Genomic DNA, 25,969 nt, shown 5'->3' on the forward strand with positions numbered 1-25,969 from the left:
TGTTTGGTGCTGGGTGGTTTTTCATTTGCCATGGCAACCGATTCAAGGACCAAACAAATGTCGACTATGCAGTTTAGTCACTTCTTTCAATTGTAGCTAAAATGTCGGTGGAAGACTCCTGGGTTTTCGATTCGCTGGTGTGCTTCCTGCACGGGCCCATTTGGAATGCTCCGCTTCAGACGTTCATAGAGCAAAAGTCCTTAGGTGAGAAGTCCACTCAGAAAATGTAATCGCCAGTAACGCAGGGATTTGGTGCAGTCTTCGATCCCAACCAGCAGTTGGATGAGAACAATCCGGACATACTGCAGATACACGAGGAATACAAGAATCTGGTGGACTACATGCTCGGCAGCTTCATGGAGGAGATGCAGATATCACCGGAGCAGTTCGAAATGGCCTGTCTGGAGGGTAGGCAGCAGGGTCAGGGCGAGAATCCCTTTCATTTCCACCAGGTGCTTTTCCAGCAGGTATGTGCGGTCGCACGATCTCACACAGTCGTGTCTCCAAGATGTCATCTTTCAGATATGGGCCGCCAACGATCTGAAGATATTCATACGGATGATGACGCAACGCAACGTGGAGCTTCAGCTGCAGGCCCTGGATCTCATAGAGAAAAATCAATTAGCCCCTGGTGGCGTCGAGGAGGGGGATGACCGCAGTGCGGACGCTAGCTCGGATCCAGGGTGGGTAATGATGTCTTATGCAATTGTAGGCACTTTGCCAACCAAATTGTACACGGGTTTTGGTAATTAGTAATCAATACTTCTTGTTTTTTGGTCATTATTCTATATCGCATATATATATTATATATGAACATTATACTTTGAACAGGGATACCGCCTCCGAGGTGGAACAAATGATAGCCAAGACGGTGTCTGACGAACTGGAGAGCCCCGAAGCGGCCCTAACTCCAGAGCAGGAGCCCAATCTGGAGCTGGTTAACGACAAGTTCCAGCGCCTGAATCTGTTCTTCGAGCAGGAGGATCGTGTGGACCCCAGTGATGTTGTCTCGCGGCAGGAGTACCTGCGCCAACAGCGTGACAAGATTGTGGAGATAAAGAAGCAGACGCGTGCAAAGCAACTGCAAGAGACCATGTCCCGCGGTACTCCACATGCACCGGAAGGAGCACGTCCCAGCTCCGCGTTGGTGGCCCAACAGCTGCTCGAGAATGGCGGCCAGACTAAGGAGCTCTCCATGCCGGCACCACTAGAAGCTGAGGAGAACGCTGCCCTGCAGCTCAGACGCAATCTTGCCAAGCGCTTGCGCAGCGAAGTGGTTGAGCAGAAGTGAAAGAAAGGACGCACTTTTTTCCCTACTATTCCCATTTATTGCAGATACTCAGCCAGGATTAACAACGTGCATTAGGTATTGTGGCATGCAGACTAGTTTGGTTGGTTGATGCACGGTGTGTGTCGTATGTTGTACTTGTAACGCCACCCCTCATCCATGTCCACAAACAGCCAATCCATAGATTGATTGTTTGTGGGCATGGTCGAGCGGATCTATCAATTTCCATTACGCTATTCCTCAAAATAAACATATTGCTAGTGAAGTGTTTCTCAAAAAACGGTGTGAATTGCTCTTCTATGTGGGTATGCGATCGCGCAAATACGACATGATGGCGTCAGTGCCCTTCATCAGGATTTGGTGGCGGGGCTGTCGAAATGGATTGCCCACCAGCTCCAAGTGACTGCAATATACAGAGAAAATAAGTTTGGCTCCAAACAATATATATCCCCAGCAAGGATCTTACGTTATGTTTGTCAGGTTCCCCAAAATTGGTGGCACTGTCTCGATGTCGTTATTGCGCAAATCCAATGTGCTCAAACGTCGCATGTTCTGCAGACCCGATACATTTAACATTTTTATGTGGTTCTCACTGGCAATGAGGATCTCCAGGCCTTGCAGCTCGTACACACAGTTGGGAATACACGGAAAGCTGAAAATAAACAAGTGGGAAGTTTAAATAAAGCTACATAGTTTAGAAAAGATATTTCCCAATACCCACCGATTGTTTGCAATGTTTAGTTCACGCAGTGTATTCAAGACACCAAACTCCGTGGGCAGGTCATTCAACAGATTGTTGGACAAATTCAAGAAAGATATACGTGTAAACTGGGAGATGAACTGTGGCACATAGCCGATGACATTGTTGGATAAAACTAGTTCCGTAACTAAATCTTTCATGTGCTGCAGTCTAAAAAACCAATCAGTTATAAATCATTGCATCCATTAAAACTTTAAACTTACCCATTGGGCAAAGTGCTCAGCTGGTTGCGCGCAAAGTCCACCACATGCACACCCTCATCCCTGGCGATCTGGAACACCTGGTCAGGCACTGACGTGAGCTCCTCCAGATTGACAGCTAATGTACGTGTATGTCGTAGTTTGTATCTGCAAAGTGGAGTAGAGATAAAAGTTAGTTACAAGGCTTCCATGGCAGAAGTAGATGACATGTGTGTAAATTTTGGAACTTGATGATACACTACACCCAACGTGGATGGACAGCTGAGCGAGAGGATGGATCTTGCTCATAGGAGAACTGCTGTTGCTGCTGCTGTTGGTACATAAAGTATCCTGGATAGGGATACTCCATTCGCTGCTGCTGCTGTTGCACAAAAAGTGATCTCAAGCTGCCATTCTGATGTTGCTGTTGGTAGTTTTCGGGCTCATATATGCGCCCTTGGGTCTGGCGATCATATTCCTGACAGTTTCTGAGCGGCTCATACACACAAAACTGCTGCTGCATTTGCTGCTGCTGACATGGATATGAACAAGGACATTGGAATCCGTTCTGCTGTTGCTGGTGGTGAAAGCTACAGCGGCGGAGATCAATGTGCCGTCCTCGCTGAAAGAAAAGCTCTTGATACATACCTATCCGGAAAGTTTCCGGGTATATCACCATCGTCCATTTGGCCACCACGCAAACGGGTAACACTGATGCCCGCTGACGTGGAAGCGTCGTCGACGCCACCTCCCTCCTCCTTGGCCTTCGCCACAGCTCTATCGTGCAGAGTCTTTAAGATCCTCGTTGTTCCACACTGTAGGATGTCGCGTCTGATTGTCTTTATGGGATTTCCCTCCACCTGCAGGCTAATCAGATGAGCCAAGGAGGACAATGTGACTGGCAGCACGCTGATCGTATTATTGGACACATCGAGACGGTTTAGATTGCGCAGCAGGCACAGCTCGTCGGGCAGCTCCGTGATCTTATTGTCCCGCAAATCCAGTATCTTCAGGTGTGGCAAGTTACTACACATAGCTTTTGGTATGATCTGGAATGGAAGATAATTATTATAATTGGGATTTCATTTCAATTAAGATTTCAGTAAGGATTACCTTGATGAAATTATTGCTGGCATGTAGCTCGTTCAAGGCCTCGTTTCCCTCGAACTCGGGCAGTTCCAGTATGTCGTTATGCTGCAGATAAAGGCAATCCAGCTTTCTCAAAAGGCCCATATCCTCCGGCAAGCTGGTCAGATCATTATGCATCAGATCAATCTTTTGCAAAGCTAATAACGTAATTGTTCGATATGGATTAGCAAATAATTGTGGTGGGCCAGCACTTACAGCGCATGTTAACAAGATCGGGCGGCAGTTCCTTGATGTGATTATAGGGCAACAAGAGCGCAGTTAGACGCACCAGGAACCCAATGCCACCGGGCAGGGATTGAATATTGTTATGCCCACCGTCCTTTCGTTACAAATGGATTAGCAAGCAGTTTGTTAAGGGAGATTATACATATTGGATGGGATTAGTCAGATAAGACGCCAAAACCACATATAAAAATAATACTCAATAACTTAAGTTAAATGATTTCATATAAATCGTCTATATAGTTAGGAATCTACACTAGCTCCTATATCCGCCACCCAACTCACCAAAAACTCAAGCATGTGAAGGTCACTGATGTCCGGATTAAGTTCGACGAACTCGTTGTACGAGATGTTGAGGTGCCGCAGCTCCGGTAGACTGTACATCGCACGCGGCAGCTGGCTGAGTTTGTTGTGGCTCACATTAAGGCGCACTAGCTTTTCCAGCTTGCCGATCTCCGGTGGTAACTCCACCAAAGCATTATCGTGCAGCTAATATGTGGATTTTAAATTAAAAAGCCTAATAGTAATTGTAATTTCATACCGTAAGCACGGTAAGTGATTGCAGATTCTCGATCTTTGGCGATATGTGCGTTAAGGTGTTTGAGCTCAGGTCCAGGTTGTTCAATGGCACTTGGTTCCACCAGGCATCCTCCTCTTTAATCGTTAGCTGCTCTAGATTTACGGCCTTGCTGTCCGCATCCGCCTCGTTAATGTCGTACAGTCGCTTGGGCACTGCAATGATATAATGTCGAATCAATTAGAGTACGTTTATCCTGAAAATTCACTACACTACAGTCTTCAGCGCGGGTTGGAGGTTCGGAATCGTCCAGTTCCAGCTCATCGTCCGGATCCTCGCTTTCCAGCTCGTCCGCCGAGGAGGCCATCTGGAATTCGCGAATCTGGTAGTAGCGACGCCTCCGCGGATAAGGACCGCACATGCAGAACGAAGTGAGCTGTTTCCTGGAGGACGCAATCTTGGGAGATGCTTCGGTAGAGTCACACAACCGATGGCGCTCAGCTCAGTGGGTAGACTGAATCAAGCGATGACTGATCTGGGGACGCACCCCTGGAGCACCTTTATGGATCATTACGAGCCCCGCATACTGGTCAGTGAAGCGGCAAATATGCTTCGCTCCATTTTTGGGATTCTCCAGGGTCAAGTTCGAGATCGAAATCGCTTTTGCCTCACATGAACTGGAACCACAAGGCGCTGCTGTCAACGAGGCCGGGGCTCCATTGATCACTGACCGGCTGACTTGTTTTTGGTGGGACCATGGACTTCCAACGACGCAGCTGCTCCTGGGTCACCACTGCTTGCAAACCCGCCAATGTATGTAGCTACTTTTAAGTGGATGATACAGTCACAACAACTGTGTTACTCGAATCAACAGACTATATATTTCTTCTATTACTCTTCAAAAAGAACGTTAATGATATTTGAATCATAAATGTAACGTATTACTGAAGTTCGAGTTTCAGTGCTGCGACCATATCACCAATTCTTCCCTTTGAACTTACCTCTGGCCAATGCTTTGTTGGAAAGATTCAGGGTGCCCGATTTACGCGCCAGCTTCCATAGTTCTTGGGTGAGCACCTGGTCGTCCTCGTGAGTGCTCCTCTCGTGAAAAATCGGGCGAAAGGCACAGTTTGTCCTGGGCGAGTGGACCACTGAGGCTTGGCGCGGACTTTGTGCGCTGCGAGGAATCCGGCTGGTGGAGGGGTTACTCCGTCCTCGGCCGGTTTTGTCACTCATGTCGCTTGGACAGCCGTAGTGGGTGAAGCAGGAATGGCCAAAGTCGAAGTCGCCGCCAAATGCGGATGCCTGGTCACATTCCTGGGCACCGCGGAATGAGCCAAGTTCTACGTTGCTTAAGCTGGCAGGGATGACAGGATAAATGAGGTCAGTGGGACGCTAAAAAGCGGCCGAATCACAGGTGAATTCGGTTTTGTCCAGATTTTGCGTCGTTTTATTTTGGCTCACTGTCAGCAGTCAGCTGTTCGTCGCTCGCTTTTCAACACTACTTGACGTGTGCAACTCAACGGTAATTATTTTAAAATCCCGAATGACCGTTATTTAGGTTTAATATTAACATTAAATTTAAACGTAATAGTTATTAGTTGTACAACTTTTAAGAATACGAAGTTAATGATAGTATTTATTATTATAATGCTGCTATGAAGGAAAAAGAAACTAGCGAATTTTTATGAAATACTTTCTAAAACTGGTCAAACTACAAAATATAAGCTAATGAAAAATGTATATTTAAAATGTTAAAGCAAACACAGATAGGTAAAAGGATTTTAATTAAAAAATCCTTCTCTTTCATTCACACAATTTTCTTTAATTGCAATTAGATTTCATGCATAAGATTCGAAATTATAAATTAGAATCAATTTACCTCAAAATGCGGCAGCTTTTGAAAACGCTGCACCTGCTCGAATAGAATCTTAATTGATTTGATCGTGAACTTAAGTCTGTAATGGGTGTGCGCAATCCGCAATCTACAAGCAGATTAAGAGCTTAGGCCAAGTCGTTACTTACTTCATCATCTCGTTGGGGATCCCTTTGTCTATCGTTTGGCTTCTGCCTCGGCTTCTGTGGGAGATACAAGATACCCAGTTAGTTTGGAGCAAGGTCAGTCGTCAAAAGTCAGTCACTGGGCTGTATTAGATTTCCCTGTTCGACGGCAGTCACCACAAATGTTCACCACAAAAGGTGCACGTACAGTGTACCCAGCCACCACCCACCCACAACCCTCGGAAAATGTTTGTTTTCCGAAGCGGCAAAAATGCTGAGCCACTTGTCTTTGCTCCATGCCCATTGCAATGGGTCTCCGCTTCGGTGTGTGTCGTCAATGGTGGTCGCTGTCTACCGGCGTGGCCACGTCGGCTGTCAATCAAAATTATGAATAATGCCGGGTCGGTTGCCTCCAATTGGCCGCCTTCTCCAACCACATGGGCTGGCCATCCATCCCCTATCCAATGTAACTAGGTGGCCAGCCCACGGAGCACTTGCCAGTTGTCATTCGGTTCTCACTGCAAACGGACCGACCACGTGAAATTCGGTTCTTTCGGTTTCGGAATATTGCATCATACATAGCTTGGACTAGCCAAGGAGATACCACTAACTCACCCTTGGATTATCCACGCAATGGCAGCCGGTGTCTTCAAGAGTTTTATGCGCGACTTCTTTGCGGTCGGTTGATAGCGAAATCAATTTTAGAACTAAAGAATTTTTTTTTTAATTTTTACTAAGGCTTCCAAAAATTGCCCAAATTTGCTGACTGAGTTCGAAACGTAATCTAAGGTTTGAGTTCAAGTTCAAGCGGTCCTACTGTATTCAAGACCCCATGGAGGTCCTTGAGAACAGTTCCAGCTGACGAAATGTTTGGAATGCGGGAAATCAGCCAGCAGTCGACTGGATAATCCCTGCTAATCCACGGCAAAAGTGCAGCCGGATTAGGGCATTCAATCGAGGTGGTCAAAAGCGCTAAGACCCATTCACCCATTTTCTTACAGGTGAAATACGATGAGCAGCGAAATGATCCGCAAGCGGAACGACTGGATGGCAACGGACGACTGTATCCCAACTGCTCGTCGGATGTGTGGCTGCGATCCTGCGAGCGGGAGATAGTTGATCCCATTGAGGGCCATCACAGCGGGCACATTCCCAAATGGATATGCGGTAGTCTGTTGCGCAATGGACCCGGCAGCTGGAAGGTGGGCGACATGACCTTCGGCCATCTGTTCGACTGCTCCGCCCTGCTGCACCGATTTGCCATTCGGAATGGACGCGTCACCTACCAGAATCGCTTCGTGGACACGGAAACACTGCGAAAGAATCGCTCTGCCCAGCGGATTGTGGTCACGGAGTTTGGCACAGCTGCTGTTCCGGATCCCTGTCACTCGATCTTCGATAGATTTGCGGCCATTTTTCGACCGGATAGTGGAACGGATAACTCGATGATTTCCATATATCCTTTCGGGGATCAGTATTACACATTTACGGAGACGCCTTTTATGCATAGGTTTGCATATTAACAATTCTTAGAACAATAATGTAGTATTCATTTCTAATATTTTAGAATAAATCCCTGCACTTTGGCCACCGAAGCACGAATCTGCACCACCGACTTCGTGGGCGTGGTGAACCACACATCGCATCCGCATGTTCTTCCCAGTGGCACTGTCTACAACCTGGGCACCACAATGACCAGATCTGGACCGGCATACACTATACTCAGTTTCCCGCACGGCGAGCAGATGTTCGAGGATGCTCATGTGGTGGCCACACTGCCGTGCCGCTGGAAACTGCATCCCGGTTATATGCACACCTTCGGCTTAACGGATCACTACTTTGTGATTGTGGAGCAGCCGTTGTCCGTTTCGCTTACGGAGTATATCAAAGCCCAGCTAGGTGGACAGAATTTATCGGCGTGTCTCAAGTGGTTCGAGGATCGACCGACACTATTTCACCTTATAGATCGGGTTTCCGGCAAACTGGTGCAGACCTACGAATCGGAAGCCTTCTTCTACCTGCACATCATCAACTGCTTTGAACGGGATGGCCACGTGGTGGTGGACATTTGCAGCTACAGGAATCCCGAGATGATCAACTGCATGTATCTGGAGGCCATTGCCAATATGCAAACGAATCCCAATTATGCTACCCTCTTTCGTGGACGTCCCTTGAGATTCGTCCTGCCCTTGGGCACAATTCCTCCGGCAAGCATCGCCAAGCGGGGACTGGTCAAGTCCTTCTCCCTTGCTGGACTAAGTGCTCCGCAGGTTTCTCGCACCATGAAGCACTCGGTCTCGCAATATGCGGATATAACCTACATGCCCACCAATGGAAAGCAAGCCACTGCTGGAGAGGAAAGCCCCAAGCGAGATGCCAAACGTGGCCGCTATGAGGAGGAGAATCTTGTCAATCTGGTTACCATGGAGGGCAGTCAAGCGGAGGCGTTTCAGGGCACCAATGGCATCCAACTGCGTCCGGAAATGCTGTGTGATTGGGGCTGTGAAACACCTAGGATCTATTATGAACGGTATATGGGCAAGAACTACCGATACTTCTACGCGATTAGCTCCGATGTGGATGCAGTGAATCCGGGCACCGTAAGTGCTTATACTTCTTTCTCCAGATCAGTTATATAGAATCCCTATTTCTATAGCTCATCAAGGTGGATGTGTGGAATAAGAGCTGTCTAACCTGGTGCGAGGAGAATGTCTATCCCAGTGAGCCCATTTTTGTGCCTTCGCCGGATCCGAAATCCGAGGACGATGGCGTTATCCTGGCCTCCATGGTGCTGGGCGGTCTCAACGATCGCTATGTGGGCCTAATTGTGCTATGTGCCAAAACGATGACCGAGCTGGGCCGTTGTGATTTCCATACCAATGGACCCGTGCCCAAGTGTCTCCATGGATGGTTTGCACCCAATGCCATTTAGATACGGAACTCCTTATATGGGAAGACTACTTAGCTTAGGAGATAGGGTAAAGCATCTGCCCAGTATTACGTTTAGATTTAGACTAGATTTAGACTAGCATTTAATCTTAGAACTTAGAATTTTGGATTCAAGACATTCGCAATAAACTCCTGCCACTTGCGCTGGAATACCCGATTGATTTTCCGCCTCTCGTCCGAGGTGAGAACGGCGTACTTGATGGAGTTCAAGGCCAGCTGCTTGAGAAAGCGCAGATCCGCATCCGCCGGAGCCAAGGCCATGAAGGCGTAGTAGAAATCGTAGCTGAGACCCTTGGCTCCCCAAACACCCGGATCATCGGATGATATAACGATGGGAAAGTTCTCGGCTATCAGGAAGCTGGCCGGATGATTTCGCAGATCCCAGACGAAGCCCAAGACCTGGTTGGAAATGGGATTCACCTCGATGGCGATGTTACGCTTCTTGATGGTGGACCACAATTGTGGATGCTTGGGCAGGGCGAAGGCATGGCCAATCCGCTTCGTATTCAGCAGAATGGCGTCCATCATGTTCCAGTCCGTTCGGCCATTCCAATCTATGGAATAGGTAGATTGATTCTCATATACCCTATATGGGATTCGGATAACATACTCGTCTCGCCGGCGTGGAAGAAGTAGTTTGCCGTGCTAGGAAGATCGGACAGTTGGTTGATATACCTGTTCAGCGGTTCTCCAGTGTCCTCCTGACCAATCAGATCGAAACCAATCACAAAGTTCGGTTTGGCATGGCTGCAGCAAATAAGATTTTATAGGGTATTAAAATATGATATGATTTTTCAAAAAGGTGTAAAAATTGCGACTCTTTTAATAATTATGTACACACTGAGCTAAACTTACTGCAGCTGCTTAAAAGTGGTGATTCGGCGCAACATCTCCTCCTCGGATGCGCGATTCCGCTTGGCATATATCACCTTAACACCGATGAAGTCATGGTGCTTGGCCTTGAATTCCTCCACAATCCGTTCCAGCTCGTTGGCCACCTCCAAGGTGCTCAGAGTTCGATTGTTGTCGTCGTACAGCTGCATTAATAGTCTTAAGATCACAATCTAAGATATAACCCACGATTACTACTCACCGGCGAGAGGGAGGCTCGTATCTCGGCATAGATAATGTTATCCTCGCAAAGTTCCTCCAACATTCGCTTGTGATAGGCACAATAGGTGGGTCGGTATTTATACAGCCGATCCACGGTGGTAAATATGTTCTCAAAGCGCTCCCAAATCTTCTTACGATTTGGCAATAGAGCTAGAATTTCGAGTTTTTCAAAAAGTAATACCAATTAAAGTGGATATCCTTACCTTCCGGCCTTGGTCCGTGCATATTGATGTGCTTCTCCAGCTGGCGCTCGTACTTTCCCCGATCCTCGGCATTTATCCTCTCAGTGCACACATTCTGCACTTCGCTATGGCATCCGGACTGATCGTAGGTGAACACTAGCAGTCCATCCACATTGCGACAGGTGTACAGATTATTGGTGGTGGTCAGATTCTGTATGATCCAGCGTGAAGTCACCATACCCGTATTGTGACCGTGCAGAAAGGCACCCTTCGGAATCTTCTGGATCATGCGGAATACCTCGCTCTGCCGGACGTACTGCCTGCCCTGGAAGAAGTGCATCGCGGGCGCGTACTTCTCCGGCGTCTTGAGTCCTTCGGCGATCTCTGCCCGCTTGGCGTTCATCAGGATGCTGTTGGCCTTCTCCTCGTCGGACGACAGCCAGATGTTGCCACCCAGCGAGGCCACGCGCTCCGCTTCCATGATTTGCTCCCTCAGTGTTTCATAGGCTGCAGAATGGAAGTTTTGGGATTTGCTTTAGAGGCCTAAAAGTCCTTACACTTGTGCACTCATAACCATTAAAATTAAAATACAATATTTATATATAATATATAATGTACATCGATTTTTCGTCTTATTTTGTTGTTTCACTTGCTACACTTTCATAGATCATCGACATAGAAACTTTATATTATTTGTTTACACTTTTGCATTTGCGATAAGCATTTACTTAATCAAATATAATAACAATACGAGAATAAACATGGAAAACAAAATGCGTAAATTATACTACCTCTGAAATAACTACACATTTTAAATTTTTCTTGAAACGTATTCCTATAACATGGCGACTAATATATGCACATATTAATTTTAACTAAAAATCTAGTGATACCAGAAAAGATGGCAACTGAAGACTTGAATCATCCATCCGGAACTTACGTAGATCTGTGGCTTGCACGCTGCCCGTTAGGAGCACAACGGTGGCCACCAAAGCACCTAGAAACCACATCGCCATCCAGTAATCTCAGTTCCGATATGTACGCCGTATTTGACTCGATCCGCGGCTCTTGGCGATCGCCAAACAACTGATAGTGGCCACCGCTTTGGAATCCGAACCGAATACGGCTTGTGCAATTTCCACACTGATCATGATCTTGGTCGCTGTGGGATCAGCGGCATCTGGTGCAGTTCAATGACGGAGATTATTTCGCTCCGGAATGGGGCGCGCTATGTTTGGATGTCCCCGGGTTGGCACTTTCGTTGACACTGGCTGCCCCTCGTCCAATTTGCAAATACAATTCGTGACGTAGCATGCTCAGTGCCAAAATGCCCTTCTTCAAAGTGATACTGTATGTAAACACACATCTCTGGTTGAAGCGCATATATGTATATGTATATAGCATATCTACGGGAAAAACATATATGTAGGGTATTAGGAGGAACGCCAAAGCCGCACTTCTATGCTTCCCAAAGTAGCGCTATATGTTTGTCCATATAATGTGAAAACATTGCGATCGTGGGCATATTTTTGCATATTGTTGACTAACCCAATTTGCACTGTTTACCCGCCGAAATTATACTTGACATTGAACGTGAAATGGGGCCATTGATCATCGCAGGGAAATGCAATCCATCCATGGGAACTTTAAAGTATCTGAAAGATATGCATGGTAATATGGTAATATTAATAATATGGTAATTTATATTAAATATTATATTAAATATTAAACGCTCTCCTAGATAATCGTTTTAAGAATATGTTTATAGTACCCAAAAGTATTTACCTGTAATTGAACTGTAATTCTCCGCAAAAATAACAAAATAAGCTTGATGACTATACCTTTTTTTGTAAACTACCTTCTGCCAGGTATTTGATAATAAGCCAGCGAAAAATAAACATTACCTTACAATTGGCATTTGTGTAAGCTGTGATAATTGACTCATCTGCGATTATCGTACATTTCAAAAGCATCCAGACCATTTTACAAGGCGGGGGATTTGAAGAACTCGTAATACCAGCGTCGTGTGCTGTTGAAAACCAACAAGCGCGTCCGTCGTTCACGTCAGTGAAAATTTGCCAAAATAGAAACAATTCAAATAGTTTAAAATCGGCGAGCGATGGGCGCGCACGCCTTCGACATTTTTAAATCACTTAATATGCGCGACAGGCATTTAAATCACACAGATATGCGTCTATACCAAAAAAAAAAAAAAAAATAATAATAATAAAAAAAAATAGATAGCCAAACAATCCGGCTTCTAGAATGAAATTGCTTCCACAATTCCCAGCACGGGTGCGCTTGTCAACCGTTAAGAGACCCCGGCTCCACCTCTGCACTAATTTTTTTTTATGAGCGGGCTCCGCTGAATGATTTTGTCAAAATTATAGTAGCATTTTGCTTTTCTTCATCGGTATCCACAGTTCTAATCGGGCACTTCTGGCGAGCGGTCGCGTAAAGATTGAATAGTCCCCAGTTCCCCAATTTCCCCAGTCATTCATCAAAATATTGAATCAACGTGTGCGGCGGTGGCAAGTCAATATTTGGCTTTGGTGAACTCATTAGCAAGGGACAAAAGGACTCACCAATAAATCGGAAAGGCAGTGAAAGTCCTTTGGCACAATGAGACGATTGCTTATGTTTGTAGTGCTCCTGACCGCACAACTGCAGATCCAGGCACAAACTGCACTAAGTATGATTAGATTGATCTTAAAGGATTAATCCTTATAAAGAAGTAATCCTTCATTTGTGCGTGTTTTTTTTTGGAATTAATTAAATACTATGTGCTTTGGAACTTAAAATGCCAGTGGCATAAATGCCAGTAGATTACTATTATTAGATTAGATAATTTCTATATTTATGCCATTCCATTGCGGATTTCCATTTTGATGGATCTTTTTTTTTTTTGCCGATACCTGTAGACAAGAAATGACAGCAAATTTAAAGTCGGTCAATGACTTTGGTGCCAAACTTAGGGCTTTGACCTCTTCTGCTTTAGCTTGGAGCGAATGTCCTTCCCAAGTCCTTTAAGCTTTGCACTTCAGATTTTTATAAATTTTAAGAGTATAGGGTATCGCTTAAATTTCTTAAAGAACTACCAAATTTTCCTTAGGCTATGAGCAAGCACGACAAGCTGTTCTCACGGCGGAGGAGGAGCTAATGACTGGGGGACACACTCACCTGAACACGGAGGAGGAGAAGGTGGACGATATATTCATGGAGTACAAGCTGGGAGAGTTGGCCCAGGGATTCCGGAATGCGGAGCAAAATGCGGCCGCTCTGCACTTTTTCAAGGCCAAACCGCTGATCGATCGGAGTGCGATCTTCCGGTTTCTTCAGAAGATGCCCAAGGGCTCGGTGCTGCATGTGCACAACACCGCCTCCGTGAGCTCCAAGTGGGTGGTGGACGATCTGTCGTACATGCCCGGACTGCTGCGCTGCACGACGGCCACGGGACAAAGTATCCTGTCATTCCGCAGGACTCCGAAGGAGCACAAGTGCCAGTCGCAGTACGTGCTTGTTTCGGATGAGCGGCGAAACTCGTTGGATCGTCAGGTCTACGATCGGAATTTCGAGCGTCTGATCAACTTGTACACTCCAGTTCCAGAGCGTAAGTGGGTGATATCGTTTTTAACCCGCAACGTCATGTTAGTCTTATCTTACAGTGGAGTACCCCACCATTACCCGGGTTTGGGATCGATTCCAGGGCATGTTCGACGGTCTCAGCGATGCGTTAATCTACTTGCCAGCCTTTCGAGCTTATCACTGGCAGATGCTGGAGGAGCTCTACAATGACAATGTGATGTACACAGAGATTCGGACCAGTTTCAAAACAGTAAGAAGCGATGTAATATCATATTCGCAACATTAATTCTATATAACTAATTAGCTATATGATGCCAGTGGACGCACTTTTCCCAGAGAGCGTACTATCCACGAGCTGTATGCCTTAAATCAGAAGTTCATGAAGCTGCATCCTGATTTTCTGGGCTTCAAAGTCATTATGGCCGTCTATCGCGGCTATGAACTCGATCATCTTAAGGATATAGTCGAGGTGTTCAAGAAGTTGCAGTAAGTTTTGGCGCTTTTTCGTAGAGTATTTGCATTCACATAACTTTTCTAGCCAAGCATTGCCACACTTTCTGGTTGGATTCGATTTGGTGGGTCAGGAGGACAAGGGAAAGCCACTCTACTCCCTGCTGCCAGTCCTCAGAGATCTTCCGCCAACAGCTCGGCTTTTCCTACACGGCGGAGAGACCAGTGAGTGGTAGTTCTTTTCGATCTGATCATCGACTTGATGATCTATTCCTTACAGATTGGTTTGGTGCCTCAACGGACATTAATCTGCTGGACGCCCTTTTGATGAACACAACACGCATTGGTCATGGTTATGCTCTGGCTAAGCATCCGATTCTCCTGAATGCAGTCAAGTCACGCCGGATTGCCGTGGAGCTTAGTCCCATTTCGAATCAGGTGCTGCATCTGGTTTGGGACCTGCGCAACCATCCGGGCTCCCAGTTTTTTGCCCTCGATGTGCCCGTGGTGATATGCAACGATGATCCTGGCTTCTGGAATGCCAAGGGTCTGAGCTACGATTTCTATTATGCCATCATGAGTCTGGCGCCAAACAATGCGGGACTGAGGCTACTGAAGACACTGGTGTGGAATTCGGTGCGATACTCCACGCTGACGGAGGAGGAACAGACGAGAGCTTTCAAAATCCTTGAACTCAGCTGGTCGCGATTCATAGACGACGTATTGGAGGGCAGTGTATTTTAAATGAACTTATAAGTGAAAATAAACAGCCAAAGAGTTTATAAATCATTAGTGAAGTAATGCGGCGAATTGTGCTAAGTTTCAATTTGCTCTTTTTAATAAGAAATAGTCAGCTGGACATGAACTTATTCAGCAACGAAATAGGAAATAACCCTATACCAAACAATGAATGATGACACTTCTATTAACTTCCTAATGATAACTCCTTGTCATCCGATTTATAATGTTGCAGAAATCGTTCGCAGCTTTCCAGAATCTGCAGATATGCAGCATTAAAGCCTCCCATGCCTTGAATCTGTGAAAGAAAGCACAACTTTAGATACTCTCTACATAACTATGATTATTTAAATTACAAAGTATGGATCCTCGATGATCTCATCCTCCTTGCGTCCAATATAGCTACCCAGCAATTGAATCTTGCATGTCGGACTGGGAGTAAGAGAAGCAGCCATATGCTCAAGCTCCAATAGGTTGCTATTGTCCATGGCGAATATGTAATCGAAGTCATAGAAGTCTTGAGCGCTTATCTGTAAGAGTGAAAAAAGGATCAGAAGGTTACTTTATGGTTATATGATTGATATTACCATACGACCCAAGTGGTTTGTTTTCAAACCATGCTGTTTTAACAATTGTTGTCCACGTGCCTGGGGCTCCAGGCCAACGTTCCAACTCCTGAGGCCAGCACTGTCCACATACCAGTCCTGCAGATTCCGTTTCACTACCAAATGCTTCAGTATGGCCTCGGCCATTGGTGACCGGCATGTGTTGCCTGTAAGTATCGGTTTAAATTAGAGTTTTTGTCTTTTATTTATTCACTCTTACCAATGCACACGAACAGAACCTTCATTTTCGCAATGGGAACTGCAAGTTCCGATGAGCAACGCTGCTGATTCATTGAGTATATATAATTTATAAACCGGTTCACGTTTAGTATCAACATTTATTAGATTATCTAAATCACAACACTTTTACAAATCATTCATTTCTGGAGGCGCTCTTTCATGAAGGCGGCACAGGCAACCACGCACTGCTGATAGGCGGTCTCAAAGCCCTCGGCTCCACGCTCCTGAAAAAACAAATTGCGATCTCAATTAGACTAAGCTTTTAAGTTAAGTTCTTGATATCCTATTGATCTATGGAATAGTTCTCTACTCTCTACTTGATCTCTACTGCAACTTCGTATTCTAGTTAGGAGAAATCAGGATTCTAAAAGTATCTTACATAGTAGGGATCCTCAATGATGCGGTTCTTCTTCTCAAGTCCGAAATCGCCCAGCATGAGGAGCTCCGCCTTGGAGCCCTTGGGCGCCAGACGCCTTAGCTCGCTCATGTTGTCCTCGTCCATGCCGAAGATGTAGTCGAATTCCGAGAAGTCCTGCTTGCGGATCTGCCGAACGATGTGGGTGCACTTGAGGCCGTGCTTTTGCAGCGTGCTGATGGCCCGCGGATCTGCGCGGTTGCCCACGTGCCAGCCACCAATTGCTGCACTATCGACCTCCACGTCCTTGACATTCGCCTTCTCCAGGGTGTCCACCATCACGACCTCCGCAATTGGGGACCTGCAGATGTTGCCTGAAAGAACGGAATATCACTTCTATAATGGTATACATTGTAAGATATTTGTGTGCTTTATTACCCAAACAAATCATTAGCACTTTTCGAACCATCTTTGAGTCAATTTACACGGGAATTTTACGAACAATTTTGTGTGTTGTTTTTTTTCCGGCTCGCAATTGAGCGTTCCGCAACCTGCAGCCCTGGCCTCAACAGTTAGTTGGCAACGCGTGTTATCAGCTGTTCTTGTTGGTCGGATGGCTTAACCCTTAGGCGGTGTCGGGGACTTATCTACATTATCTGTTTTAAGCGCGCTTGTTTCAGAAAATTCCTACACGCTATGCTGCACTGCCGGTAAATTTCTTCAAATGATGCTTCACCAATGTCCTGGCATATAAAAAAAGTTAATTTTATTAAAAACAAAAATATTTAGAAAGCAAAATTATATCCATTATTACAGAAACTATAAATAAATATGAAGCATAGGTTTGCTTAATAATATATCAGAATTAAAATTTGTCTTTTTTGAGGTAAACGAATTTTTTAAATCCGAACATATAGTACCTATCTCTACTCACATAATAGGGATCCTCAATGATGCGTTCATCTGGTTTCAGGCCAAAATTCCCGAGAATCAGCAACTTGGCAGTGGTGCCTTTGGGAGCCATGCGCCTCAGGGCGGCCAGGTTGCTCAGATCCATGGCGAAGATGTAGTCGAATTCGAGGAAGTCCTCCGGAGCTAGAACTCTCGCCTTGCCATTGTATTCGATGTTGTGCCTGGCCAGGACATTCAGTGCACGCTCATCTGGTTGGTGGCCGGAATGCCAATCCTCGATCCCGGCGCTCTCCACATGCCACTCCCCCTGTAGTCCCGCCCTTGCGACCAAGTCACGCATCACAGCCTCGGCAATTGGGGAGCGGCATAGGTTGCCTGCGTGGACAGTCCATTTGCATAGTGATTAACAAAAGTGTCCAGGATTAGTTTTTGATACGGAAATACGCACCCACACACACCATTAGCACACTGCTCTTCTGCGATCTTTTGCCCATTTTTAGTATTTTGGGATTGGTCTTTTGATTTACGAACGCACTTAAACTCTGCGGTAAATTTAATAAAACTTTGTTGTTGCAGTAAATTAAATGGGCGTGGCTGGGTACAAAAGTGTTCAAAAAATGTGCGAAGAAGAATTAATATCTGAACAAAACTGACATGTAAAGCAATAAATAATACGTTTTGAGTTTTATTTATTTATCCTATCATTTTCGAATACCCATTTACTTATTTTAAAGGTAGATTTCGAAATCTGTACATTAATTTTGAAATGTTCTTTTAAAACTATACGCTAATAAAAAGCTAGGGAAATGCCCAGAACCATTGACTTTAAAAAAGTTACACAATAAATTTGTTATAAAATGTCATAAAAGGGATTATTCAGTATCTTAACTTTACAGATTGAAATAAAATTGCAAAATATTATTGACAGACTATACAGTTTGTCAAGAAACTGTTTACACACCGTGAAATAACTTGAATTTTTGACTTTAAAGGTCAAAATTAAGGGTTTTTTGCTTAATTAAACGCAATTTTTTTATGAAATATAATTAAACAATATTTATTTTACTTATAAATTAAAAAACAAATTCAAAATATCAAATATACAAGAAAATAAATAAATAAAATAAATATCAAGAAACTCTTTTACACATTTTGTTTTCCTACTTTGTCTTGCTCTTTTTCTTAGAACGAACTCGATTTTTCCGTTATTTTTGTTTTTTGCATTATATATATATGTATATATATAGATAGTTATATAATAGATAGTTATTTAGTGGCAGCCCAAAACAGATCCATGCTCAAAATTAAGTAAACACCTATGAGATATAAACAATCTACGGATTAGACTGCACCTCTAGCTGAAATTAGAGTTCCTTCTTTGTCAAGTGGTTTCCTCTGCTGGAGATCGCACCTCTGGCACTTCCACTTCCGGCTGGCTGGTGCAGACTCCACAACCACGTGCACATCCTGTTTATCCAGCATGCATATTTAGCCGAAAAACTCGGACAAAAAACTGCGCCGAAAGCAACTTTAACTATTAGCATTTAATTAAAGTTCATTTGCCGGGCGACAGACGAGGTCATTTCCACCCACTTCAGTTGGCTGGGGATGAGGACCTTTGCCCCGAGGAATAGAGAAGTGATGAGCTCTGGCCCTAGAATCCAACCAGAATCCAGGTAGTTGGGTTTAGGTTTGGGTTTGCTTTGGCCATGAATATGTAAGCTGCAGCTGGTGCTCAAAGGACAGGCAGGTCCTGGTCGCAAAATGTGTAATGACTGTCGGGGAGATGGAGGTCTCGGGTGCGGGTGTGAACTTAAAGCGGATGACCAGCTCGCCGGCAGAGAAATAAAGTTGCCTTTCAAAATAAATTCGTTTTGAGTTTTATGCAAATTGTATACAACCAACAACAGCAACAACAACAACAAACAAAGGCCAGACGAAATGCATGGCATAAACTTTGCCAACTTGGCTGGCTGCAATTGTAGTTTGTGATGTGGATGTGGATCTGGATGTTGCTCTTCCTGGTGGTTGGGGTTGATGTTGGGGCGGCTTTGATGGCATCAAAGTGAGCTTGTCGTTGTGCAGACAAATGTTACGTACTCTCGTCACACTCTTACGTATGCAAATGTCCCTTGCCATTGCCGGCGCAATGCTGCAGTGCGTCCTCCACAATTGACAATTGTTGAAAATGCAAATGGAAATGGAAATGCCAAGACATGTGCCCAACAGCCACACCAGCAATTCATACATATGCCATGGATAATGGATACTGGGCGCACTGGAGGTGTGTTGGGGGTGGCATGCGGCGCATTGAGGTAAAGACAAATGCAAAGGCGTTGTCTCTACTATCATCATCCGGCGACGACATCTCCTCAGATAAGATAAACGATGGCAAAGTCAACAGCAACAACTGGTTGGCTACGAAATGCACTGCAAGAAAATGCAATGAAGTATGCTAAATACACTTGGCATGAATTTAATCTATTGCTATTGTTGAAAAGTGTGAAATGAATATTCTTAACCAGTGTCTTACATAACATTTCTGTATTTTGTTGTATTATAAAACGAAATACAAATAGTTTAATCAAATTTAATTATATAATATTATTTTATTATTACTTTTTGATATGAGTACTTGACATTTTTCTGAGTGCATGTGGGAGAGGTCAGTGTAAATAAGTAAATACGACATTCGTAGCCCAGAGCAGGCCGAAATAAATTCTCAAGTGCAAATGAGGTAAATGACAAGAGGTACGAAACCATCATAACCTCTGACCTGCCACCGATCCCCCCTCCACCAACGAGCGACCCATAAACGCCCACTTTGCCGAGCATTTGACAGTCGAGAGCAAACATGTCCAAGATGAACATCCATTTTGCATTTGGGAAATGAAAAGCGGGAAAGCTACAACTGACGTACATACTAGCATACTAGCAGACAGCTTGTCTATGCAGCAGGCCATCGCCATCCAATCCATCTGGGCGTGCAAATGTATCTGTATCTGCTATCCAGTATCTGGCGCTCGTATCTATTCCGCCTGTCGTCTCGTCCGCCTTTTGCAGCTTCATCAAATATTTAGCGCCAGGCAGGCGGCTTTATCTCGAGGGAACTGGAAGGAGGGACAAATAAGCGCATTCATTGTGTTCGTTCAGTGTAAATACGAAACGGATGTAGCACTGCTTGGAAAATAACAACTTTGTAAACTTAAGAGCCTAACTCGACTAGTTTGGTACTGTAGAAATATGAAAAAAAGGAAAAACTATTGTACACAGCTATTTGTAAATATCCTCGATGGATAAATTTATATAAAAAAGTTAAGACTTAAGACATACTGTGTACCTTTATTCAAACTAAAACATTTATACCATATATAATAGATACCAAGAATATTCCAGAGATTTCTCTTGATATAGAATTTCTGAATTTCTGAATGAATGGCGTTGTTTTATGTGCAGCTTCTTTTTGGTAATTTCATCGATTTACCAATTTATCACTTTCCTGCGGGCAATCACTTGTTTTGTTAGTTTTCCTTGAGTACTTTTGTCCACTGCACTTAATAGCATCGTTTTAAAATGTGAAAAGGGAAAAGTTTGCGAGCTGTCCAATCACTAATGAATTAAACAAACATTGAGGGCATCGACGTTATTTCTCGTTGAAACGCAAATTTAATAAACCACCCACACCTATGAAAAAACCACCGAAACGCAATATACCCCTGCAGCAGATGCTATCTGGAGAGCAGTCCGAACTACCCTAGTCAAAATGGAAAATTGGGAGTGTGGGGCAGTGCCAACGACCAGCCAAAAAGCCGGCAACAACAAACGCCCGCGCTGTACCACGCCGGCAACATGTTGCGTGTTGCTGCCGTGCGAGCAACATTGCAATGTTTGCACTCGCGTGTGTCGGTGTGTGTGCGTGTTGTTTATCTCGCTGCCACTTGAAATGTTGCCAAGAAGCCGGCCAGCAACATTAGCAGCATTTCGAAAACTTGTTTTCAACGTAGTTGGGTTTAGTTTACTTTGAGACGGCGACGCAGGTGGACGTGTCCGAGTGCGAGCGAAAGAGAGCGATAAACGCGAGCGGACCGCGTTATAAAATATTACAAAAACAACAACAACAACAACGCCAACAAGAGCTCAGTTCATTTCAGTGTTTGTCTTTAGTTTTATGGCGCACGCTGCGCGTCAGGTAGTTTTTCAGTTGTATATATGTACGTATGTACATATAATGTTTTTTTGTGATTCGTCTCGCGGCAATGTTTTATGGCTGACAAAACCATCGAGCGTGTAAAGGTTTTGCACTAACCGTACGACGAAAAAGAGGAAAAAAAAAAGAAGTGATGTACATTCTACGAGTAGATGTAAAGTGCTAGTGTTTACCCTTTTTTGCCGGGATTACTCATCATCGCATCGGCGCATCATCGACACCATCATTATCATTCGTTTACTAGCGGGCAACTTTACGAAATCCCAAAAAACCAGTATCGCTGTGCCCAAGTATCTGCAAGATACGTGAGGCAGTCCAGACCACATATTGGAATTTACTTAACACGTATGCAACACGCACCCATACCAGTTAACATCGAGCGGGACCCATTGGATTTTGGAACCGAAAACTACAGGGTAGGTAAAATCGCTTGTAAATCGGGGTTTCTTCTCGAGAAAAACAAGAGACGCGAAGCAAACACTCACACACTTGACCAGCTGCGTTTTTCCACCCTCACCATAAAACCTAATGATTCCGAACTACCTGTTTTTGGATTGACCCTGGTTTTCCCATTAGCCGCCAGAGGAGATTTCACTGCACCAGCGCATACCATATAGTCCATATATCGGAAAGCTGTGCGGCTATTTATAAATCTAGATACCCTGCGTTTTGGGGCCCAGGCTCAAATCCGGTTTTCCATACCCATATATCCCCCAGCCCAGCCCAGCCATCAATTCAATTTCTACTGGCTGAGTGAGTTTTTAACTCACAGAAGAATCTCCATCTCCAGGTCGAGCATCTTCTTCGCTGAAGATTTCTGAAGAGAGCTGGTTTCTTCGGGCCGTTTTCTTTTCCCTCGCTTTGTTTTCTTTCGTTTCGTTTTCGTTTTTTACTATTTGCCCGATCGTCGTGGTGATCATGATGCTGTGGCTTATTGCCGCCAAGATTTTTTCCACTTTTTTTTTTTTATGATTTTGCTTTTTGCCGATTGAAGGTGCATGGCCTTATTTACCCAGTTTCCAAATCGCTCACCGATTTCTGCTTATTCTGTTTTGGGCTTTGTTTTGAGGTATTTGCTGAATCACACGGGGATCATTTGAATCTTTTAGCCAGACAGTCACTGTGTGGAATTGCGATTGGGATTTTATTTGAGAGTCACACCCAGTCCGTGGCGAATGAGCTAGTATCCCGCTCCGGAATTGACTCACGGCCAAACAATGCGACATGCGGCGAAGTGCTGTGGGGCCACGCTGGCTTGGGCAAAAGAGAAAAAATCAAAAATGCAAAACTTGTTGCTAATAAACAACAATTACAGCAAAAGCAAAAACAAGTTCAGCTAACCACAAAAATGCTGGCAGCTAAACTCTAGACTCGTTGCCCAGGAGCTCCGCCGCACTCCACTACACTCCACTCACCAAAACAAGTCGGTGTATGGAGCCATTTTCTGATGTTGCTGGCTCACACTACTGGCCATTCGCCACCAGCAACAACCAACAGCAACACCAACAACCAACAGCAGCAACACCAAGAGCAACAGCAACATCGGCAATTTGTTGTTGCTGCACTGGAAAAAAGGTGCTCAAGGAACGGACATAATGTTAACATTTTAAAAGCCAATTCACTTCTAAATCAGACCACATTATGGTCCTTTTATTGACCATAAAGTGTAGCCAAATGAAGAGAAATGCTGAGCCCCTTCTCTGGAATTTGGCTCAGTGCATGTGTAAATTTTTGTCGCCATGTGAAGACCATAAAAAGCGGCCAAGTGGCCAGCTGCCTCAGCTTTCCTCTGGAAGCCACAGAGCAACCACAGAGAACGTCCATAACTGTGTCAGTGTGCAACTAGAAGAGGTCTAAGCCTATTAAGCACACTGGCTTAAGATCGGCCTATGCCAGGAGGTAATACCCGTAGCTCCAAAGCGATTAAGTGTAATTAATGCCGACAGGTGTCACTGAATTGGCGCAAGCTCAAAGAGATTGAAATGCCCTAATTGGAGGCTCCAATTAGGAGATATTCTCCCCACTTTCGACACTTCAAAGTGCGAGATTTCCACTAGTTGCTCTCTTTATTCACGTGATTAGCATGTGTGCCGTTCCTGATCATCATGTCACTGCCCAGTCTATCCGGTCTATTCCACCTCCTCCTGACTACGGCGGACGCACCTGGTGACCTTGCGCTTGAATTCCGCATAATTCTCCCGGTACTCCTTGGCCGCATCCACATTGGCGGCCGACTCGTCATTGGGATCGGTGAGCATGGAGATAACGGAAAGAAGGATCGTCTCCACGGTGTGGACCGGTAGCCAGCGCTCCTCGGCCTTCTCGTAGCCCCACTTATCGTCACCAGGTTCGTGGAGGATCGAGATGCAAACGTCGCCGGCCTTGTCAATATTGGGATGCCAGATTTCGGTGATGAACTTCATCTTGGGCGGGCGCAGTGGGTACTCTTTGGGGAAGATCAGGTGAGCCTTGAAGAAGCCGCCCTCGTATAGCGTATCTGGGGGACCGATGATCACCACCTCCCATTTGAAGATGTCGGAGTCGCTGACCAGACCGGCGGAGAAGCCCTCGACGGGATGGCGTTGTAATTCGGAGAGCTGGCGATTGAGCAGTAGCGATGCTTGCAGTTCGGACATGTCACTGGACTTGGGGGGGATAAGCACCATCAGTGGGATAAGCCATTTAAGTACAATCACATTTGTACTTACTGGAATTTTGTTCAATTGTTTCGAGTCACTTTCTGGTTTACTTCTACGGAGGCTGAACTACGCTCAATGCGACCTGTCAGCTTGCCGAGAGAAAACTCATGCTGCGACTACTTCGATCTATAATCACGATCATGGTTTATCATGGTATAAAAATGTAAGTTCTTAACTATACATTAACGGGATTCCATCGACATTTCTAAGATAAAAAGCCTAAGAGCCACAAAAGATCAATTCCTTTTGGAATGTCTGGCTGCAATCTCATTGCAATTGTAGCCCTTTGAATGGAGATGGAGTATAGAAACTATCTCCATAGAAATCATCTTGAAAGCGACTTGAAAGTTTCCATTATAAGCTCTTTTGGCTGTCGGTCTGGAATGGGTCCAAGGAAAGTCCGAGTCCCTCCTTTCCTTTCATTTCCCAGCACTTTCCTGCAATTACTTGGCCGTTGCTAATGCTACTGGTGCCACTCATTTTTCCTTTAATGTTTTCTTTGCCCGTGCTGGCTGAATGGAAATTATGATGGCCGCCACATTGTAGCCGCTTGGTTTTGGCCTTTCGTAATTGCGCACAAATGTTGGCCCAGAGCTTTTTTTTTCATTTTTGCTGGCCTGCAACTTCGACCACGACATGTGGCTGCCCCATCGACTGTTTTTTTTTTGTTTCGCCTTTTTGCCAATTGCATACGACTCCGGCATTTGGAAATCCGCAACTTTAGCTGACTATCTGACTAACTGGGCAACTGAAATTATGTTGCCGCAAATGTGTGAATCGTTAATGTCTCGATGCTGCCAGCAGGGGCATTTTGTGCTTGGTCTCTTGCCACTGCCGGTTTTTCAAGTTTTCCATGCAGCGCGAGTTTTCGCACAAAAATTCCTTTCCCATTTTTTCGAAGCATTATTATTATTGTTGTAATAACATTTACTTAGCATCGGTGCAAAACGCAACAATAAAATCATGTGCAGTTCCTCTAGGAAAACGCAGTCGGACTCGAAATTTGCTAAATTATCCAGCACATGCCAAACGTAAAGGGGAGGGGCGGGGGCGGAGGTTTTAAAACATGTTTGGCCAGAATACAGACACATAAGACCGACAGCTGCTGCTCGGCCGGTTCCTCCAGCACTTCCAGCTCTTTTCATATCTCCATATTCATCCGACTCTGCCCATTTAAGTGCCACATGTCGTAGACGGTCTTCTTTGCTTCTTGTAGATCCCGCAGGGAAAGCGATATGACAGCGAGAGCCGGGAAACTCACACGTGCCACAGTGCTCCTCCCAGCGAAACTCGATTTTCCATTCTCTACACTCGAGCGAAAAACGCCCACCACAATTTAGATTAGTTGGCGCTGGGAAATTGAGTGCTAAGCATCTCATCAGATAATCAAATTAAATTAATAGTGGAATAAATATCAATTCAGATTGATAGGTTTATCTGGGTCACATTGTTGCAAAAAAATTATTGTTTAAATTATGACTGATATATTTATCATATTCATCAGAATGGCAAAATTATAATTGATATGCAAATTGATACTTTATTTATTGTCTCTTTAATGAACCATAAATAGGCATTAATACATTTTTCTAAAGAGGTGACAATAAAGTTTTTATGAAGATGAATACGGTCTCAAAAGTGTAAATATAAATCGTTTATATTCCAAACAGAACACTTGTGATGTTTTATAACATTTACTTTTCCCAGTACATAGAACGTGACATAACTATATGTGGTAGTGGTCTGTAGAAGATTTCTAGGTAAAGGTTTTTAAAAGGACATGTGTGCTATATGTTTCAAGAGCACTGAATAAAATGG

General features: G+C 44.7%; 10 protein-coding genes and 1 long non-coding RNA gene across 27 annotated transcripts in view, besides 1 other annotated feature; 4 read left to right on the plus strand and 7 right to left on the minus strand.

Annotated features, from left to right (window-relative positions):
• Nucleotides 1-101: 101 nt before the first annotated feature.
• Nucleotides 102-1,562, plus strand: CG14367 (uncharacterized protein; the record flags this gene model as incomplete). Its single annotated transcript, NM_142048.2, has 4 exons — nt 102-204; nt 259-467; nt 523-683; nt 832-1,562. The coding sequence occupies 4 exons, from the start codon at nt 102-104 to the stop codon at nt 1,289-1,291; spliced, it is 933 nt and encodes a 310-aa protein (NP_650305.1). The 3' UTR covers nt 1,292-1,562.
• On the minus strand, nt 1,312-6,887 carry f-cup (flyers-cup). 9 transcript variants are annotated; one of them, NM_001104302.2, is made up of 14 exons: nt 6,732-6,887; nt 6,141-6,194; nt 5,117-5,472; nt 4,392-4,908; nt 4,140-4,330; nt 3,884-4,087; nt 3,572-3,695; nt 3,341-3,513; nt 2,876-3,276; nt 2,486-2,817; nt 2,252-2,395; nt 2,010-2,198; nt 1,755-1,940; nt 1,312-1,691 (listed from the first exon to the last, which is right to left on the minus strand). In NM_001104302.2, exons 4-10 carry the CDS (start codon nt 4,534-4,536, stop codon nt 2,487-2,489), a joined length of 1,569 nt encoding a protein of 522 aa, NP_001097772.1. In that variant the 5' UTR covers nt 4,537-4,908; nt 5,117-5,472; nt 6,141-6,194; nt 6,732-6,887; the 3' UTR covers nt 1,312-1,691; nt 1,755-1,940; nt 2,010-2,198; nt 2,252-2,395; nt 2,486. The 9 variants fall into 9 exon arrangements, with proteins under 9 accessions (NP_001097772.1, NP_001262544.1, NP_001097773.1 ...); NM_001275615.1 differs by lacking the exon at nt 4,392-4,908 and having other exon boundaries at nt 2,491-2,817; NM_001104303.2 differs by lacking the exons at nt 4,392-4,908; nt 5,117-5,472 and having other exon boundaries at nt 2,488-2,817.
• On the plus strand, nt 6,614-9,213 carry ninaB (neither inactivation nor afterpotential B). The gene is made up of 4 exons (NM_142050.3): nt 6,614-6,794; nt 7,118-7,626; nt 7,684-8,716; nt 8,773-9,213. The coding sequence occupies exons 1-4, from the start codon at nt 6,750-6,752 to the stop codon at nt 9,046-9,048; spliced, it is 1,863 nt and encodes a 620-aa protein (NP_650307.2). The 5' UTR covers nt 6,614-6,749; the 3' UTR covers nt 9,049-9,213.
• Nucleotides 9,133-11,451, minus strand: Adgf-D (Adenosine deaminase-related growth factor D). Its single transcript, NM_079621.3, has 6 exons — nt 11,301-11,451; nt 10,382-10,867; nt 10,159-10,328; nt 9,921-10,102; nt 9,676-9,812; nt 9,133-9,619 (listed from the first exon to the last, which is right to left on the minus strand). Exons 1-6 carry the CDS (start codon nt 11,374-11,376, stop codon nt 9,162-9,164), a joined length of 1,509 nt encoding a protein of 502 aa, NP_524345.2. The 5' UTR covers nt 11,377-11,451; the 3' UTR covers nt 9,133-9,161.
• A 1,354-nt stretch (nt 11,452-12,805) lies between these two features.
• On the plus strand, nt 12,806-15,178 carry Adgf-C (Adenosine deaminase-related growth factor C). The gene is made up of 6 exons (NM_142051.3): nt 12,806-13,052; nt 13,473-13,970; nt 14,026-14,195; nt 14,250-14,431; nt 14,484-14,620; nt 14,676-15,178. The coding sequence occupies exons 1-6, from the start codon at nt 12,983-12,985 to the stop codon at nt 15,137-15,139; spliced, it is 1,521 nt and encodes a 506-aa protein (NP_650308.3). The 5' UTR covers nt 12,806-12,982; the 3' UTR covers nt 15,140-15,178.
• Nucleotides 15,179-15,207: 29 nt separating this feature from the next.
• On the minus strand, nt 15,208-15,988 carry Argp (Arginine phosphatase). The gene is made up of 4 exons (NM_169551.4): nt 15,959-15,988; nt 15,721-15,905; nt 15,490-15,663; nt 15,208-15,431 (listed from the first exon to the last, which is right to left on the minus strand). Exons 1-4 carry the CDS (start codon nt 15,981-15,983, stop codon nt 15,321-15,323), a joined length of 495 nt encoding a protein of 164 aa, NP_731853.2. The 5' UTR covers nt 15,984-15,988; the 3' UTR covers nt 15,208-15,320.
• Nucleotides 15,989-16,065: 77 nt separating this feature from the next.
• Nucleotides 16,066-17,884, minus strand: primo-1. 2 transcript variants are annotated; one of them, NM_001032016.2, is made up of 5 exons: nt 17,694-17,884; nt 17,268-17,620; nt 16,772-17,076; nt 16,358-16,707; nt 16,066-16,202 (listed from the first exon to the last, which is right to left on the minus strand). In NM_001032016.2, the coding sequence occupies exons 3-5, from the start codon at nt 16,800-16,802 to the stop codon at nt 16,116-16,118; spliced, it is 468 nt and encodes a 155-aa protein (NP_001027187.1). In that variant the 5' UTR covers nt 16,803-17,076; nt 17,268-17,620; nt 17,694-17,884; the 3' UTR covers nt 16,066-16,115. The 2 variants fall into 2 exon arrangements, with proteins under 2 accessions (NP_001027187.1, NP_001027186.1); NM_001032015.2 differs by lacking the exons at nt 17,268-17,620; nt 17,694-17,884 and having other exon boundaries at nt 16,772-16,872.
• Nucleotides 16,066-17,884, minus strand: primo-2. Its single transcript, NM_001032017.2, has 5 exons — nt 17,694-17,884; nt 17,268-17,620; nt 16,772-17,076; nt 16,358-16,707; nt 16,066-16,202 (listed from the first exon to the last, which is right to left on the minus strand). Exons 1-3 carry the CDS (start codon nt 17,737-17,739, stop codon nt 16,981-16,983), a joined length of 495 nt encoding a protein of 164 aa, NP_001027188.1. The 5' UTR covers nt 17,740-17,884; the 3' UTR covers nt 16,066-16,202; nt 16,358-16,707; nt 16,772-16,980.
• A 295-nt stretch (nt 17,885-18,179) lies between these two features.
• Nucleotides 18,180-18,470: a mobile genetic element.
• Nucleotides 18,471-18,517: 47 nt separating this feature from the next.
• On the minus strand, nt 18,518-20,253 carry lncRNA:CR34044 (long non-coding RNA:CR34044). Its single transcript, NR_048384.2, has 3 exons — nt 20,170-20,253; nt 19,363-19,675; nt 18,518-19,315 (listed from the first exon to the last, which is right to left on the minus strand). It is a non-coding gene; the product is annotated as a long non-coding RNA:CR34044 (long non-coding RNA).
• A 1,002-nt stretch (nt 20,254-21,255) lies between these two features.
• The window catches only part of kmr (kramer), a 49,461-nt gene continuing 44,747 nt past the window's right edge, over nt 21,256-25,969 (plus strand). For all 8 annotated transcript variants that reach the window (NM_142053.2, NM_001275622.1, NM_001104308.3 and 5 more), the window contains exon 1: nt 21,256-21,868. The gene's annotated coding sequence lies outside the window, so the exon portion shown is untranslated. The remainder of the gene's footprint in view (nt 21,869-25,969) is intronic.
• Ubc87F (Ubiquitin conjugating enzyme 87F) lies at nt 23,503-24,225 on the minus strand. Its single transcript, NM_142052.2, has 2 exons — nt 24,161-24,225; nt 23,503-24,097 (listed from the first exon to the last, which is right to left on the minus strand). The coding sequence occupies exon 2, from the start codon at nt 24,086-24,088 to the stop codon at nt 23,582-23,584; it is 507 nt and encodes a 168-aa protein (NP_650309.1). The 5' UTR covers nt 24,089-24,097; nt 24,161-24,225; the 3' UTR covers nt 23,503-23,581.

The sequence above is a fragment of the Drosophila melanogaster genome, chromosome 3R (genome assembly GCF_000001215.4).
Source record: "Drosophila melanogaster chromosome 3R".
NCBI lineage: Eukaryota > Metazoa > Arthropoda > Insecta > Diptera > Drosophilidae > Drosophila > Drosophila melanogaster.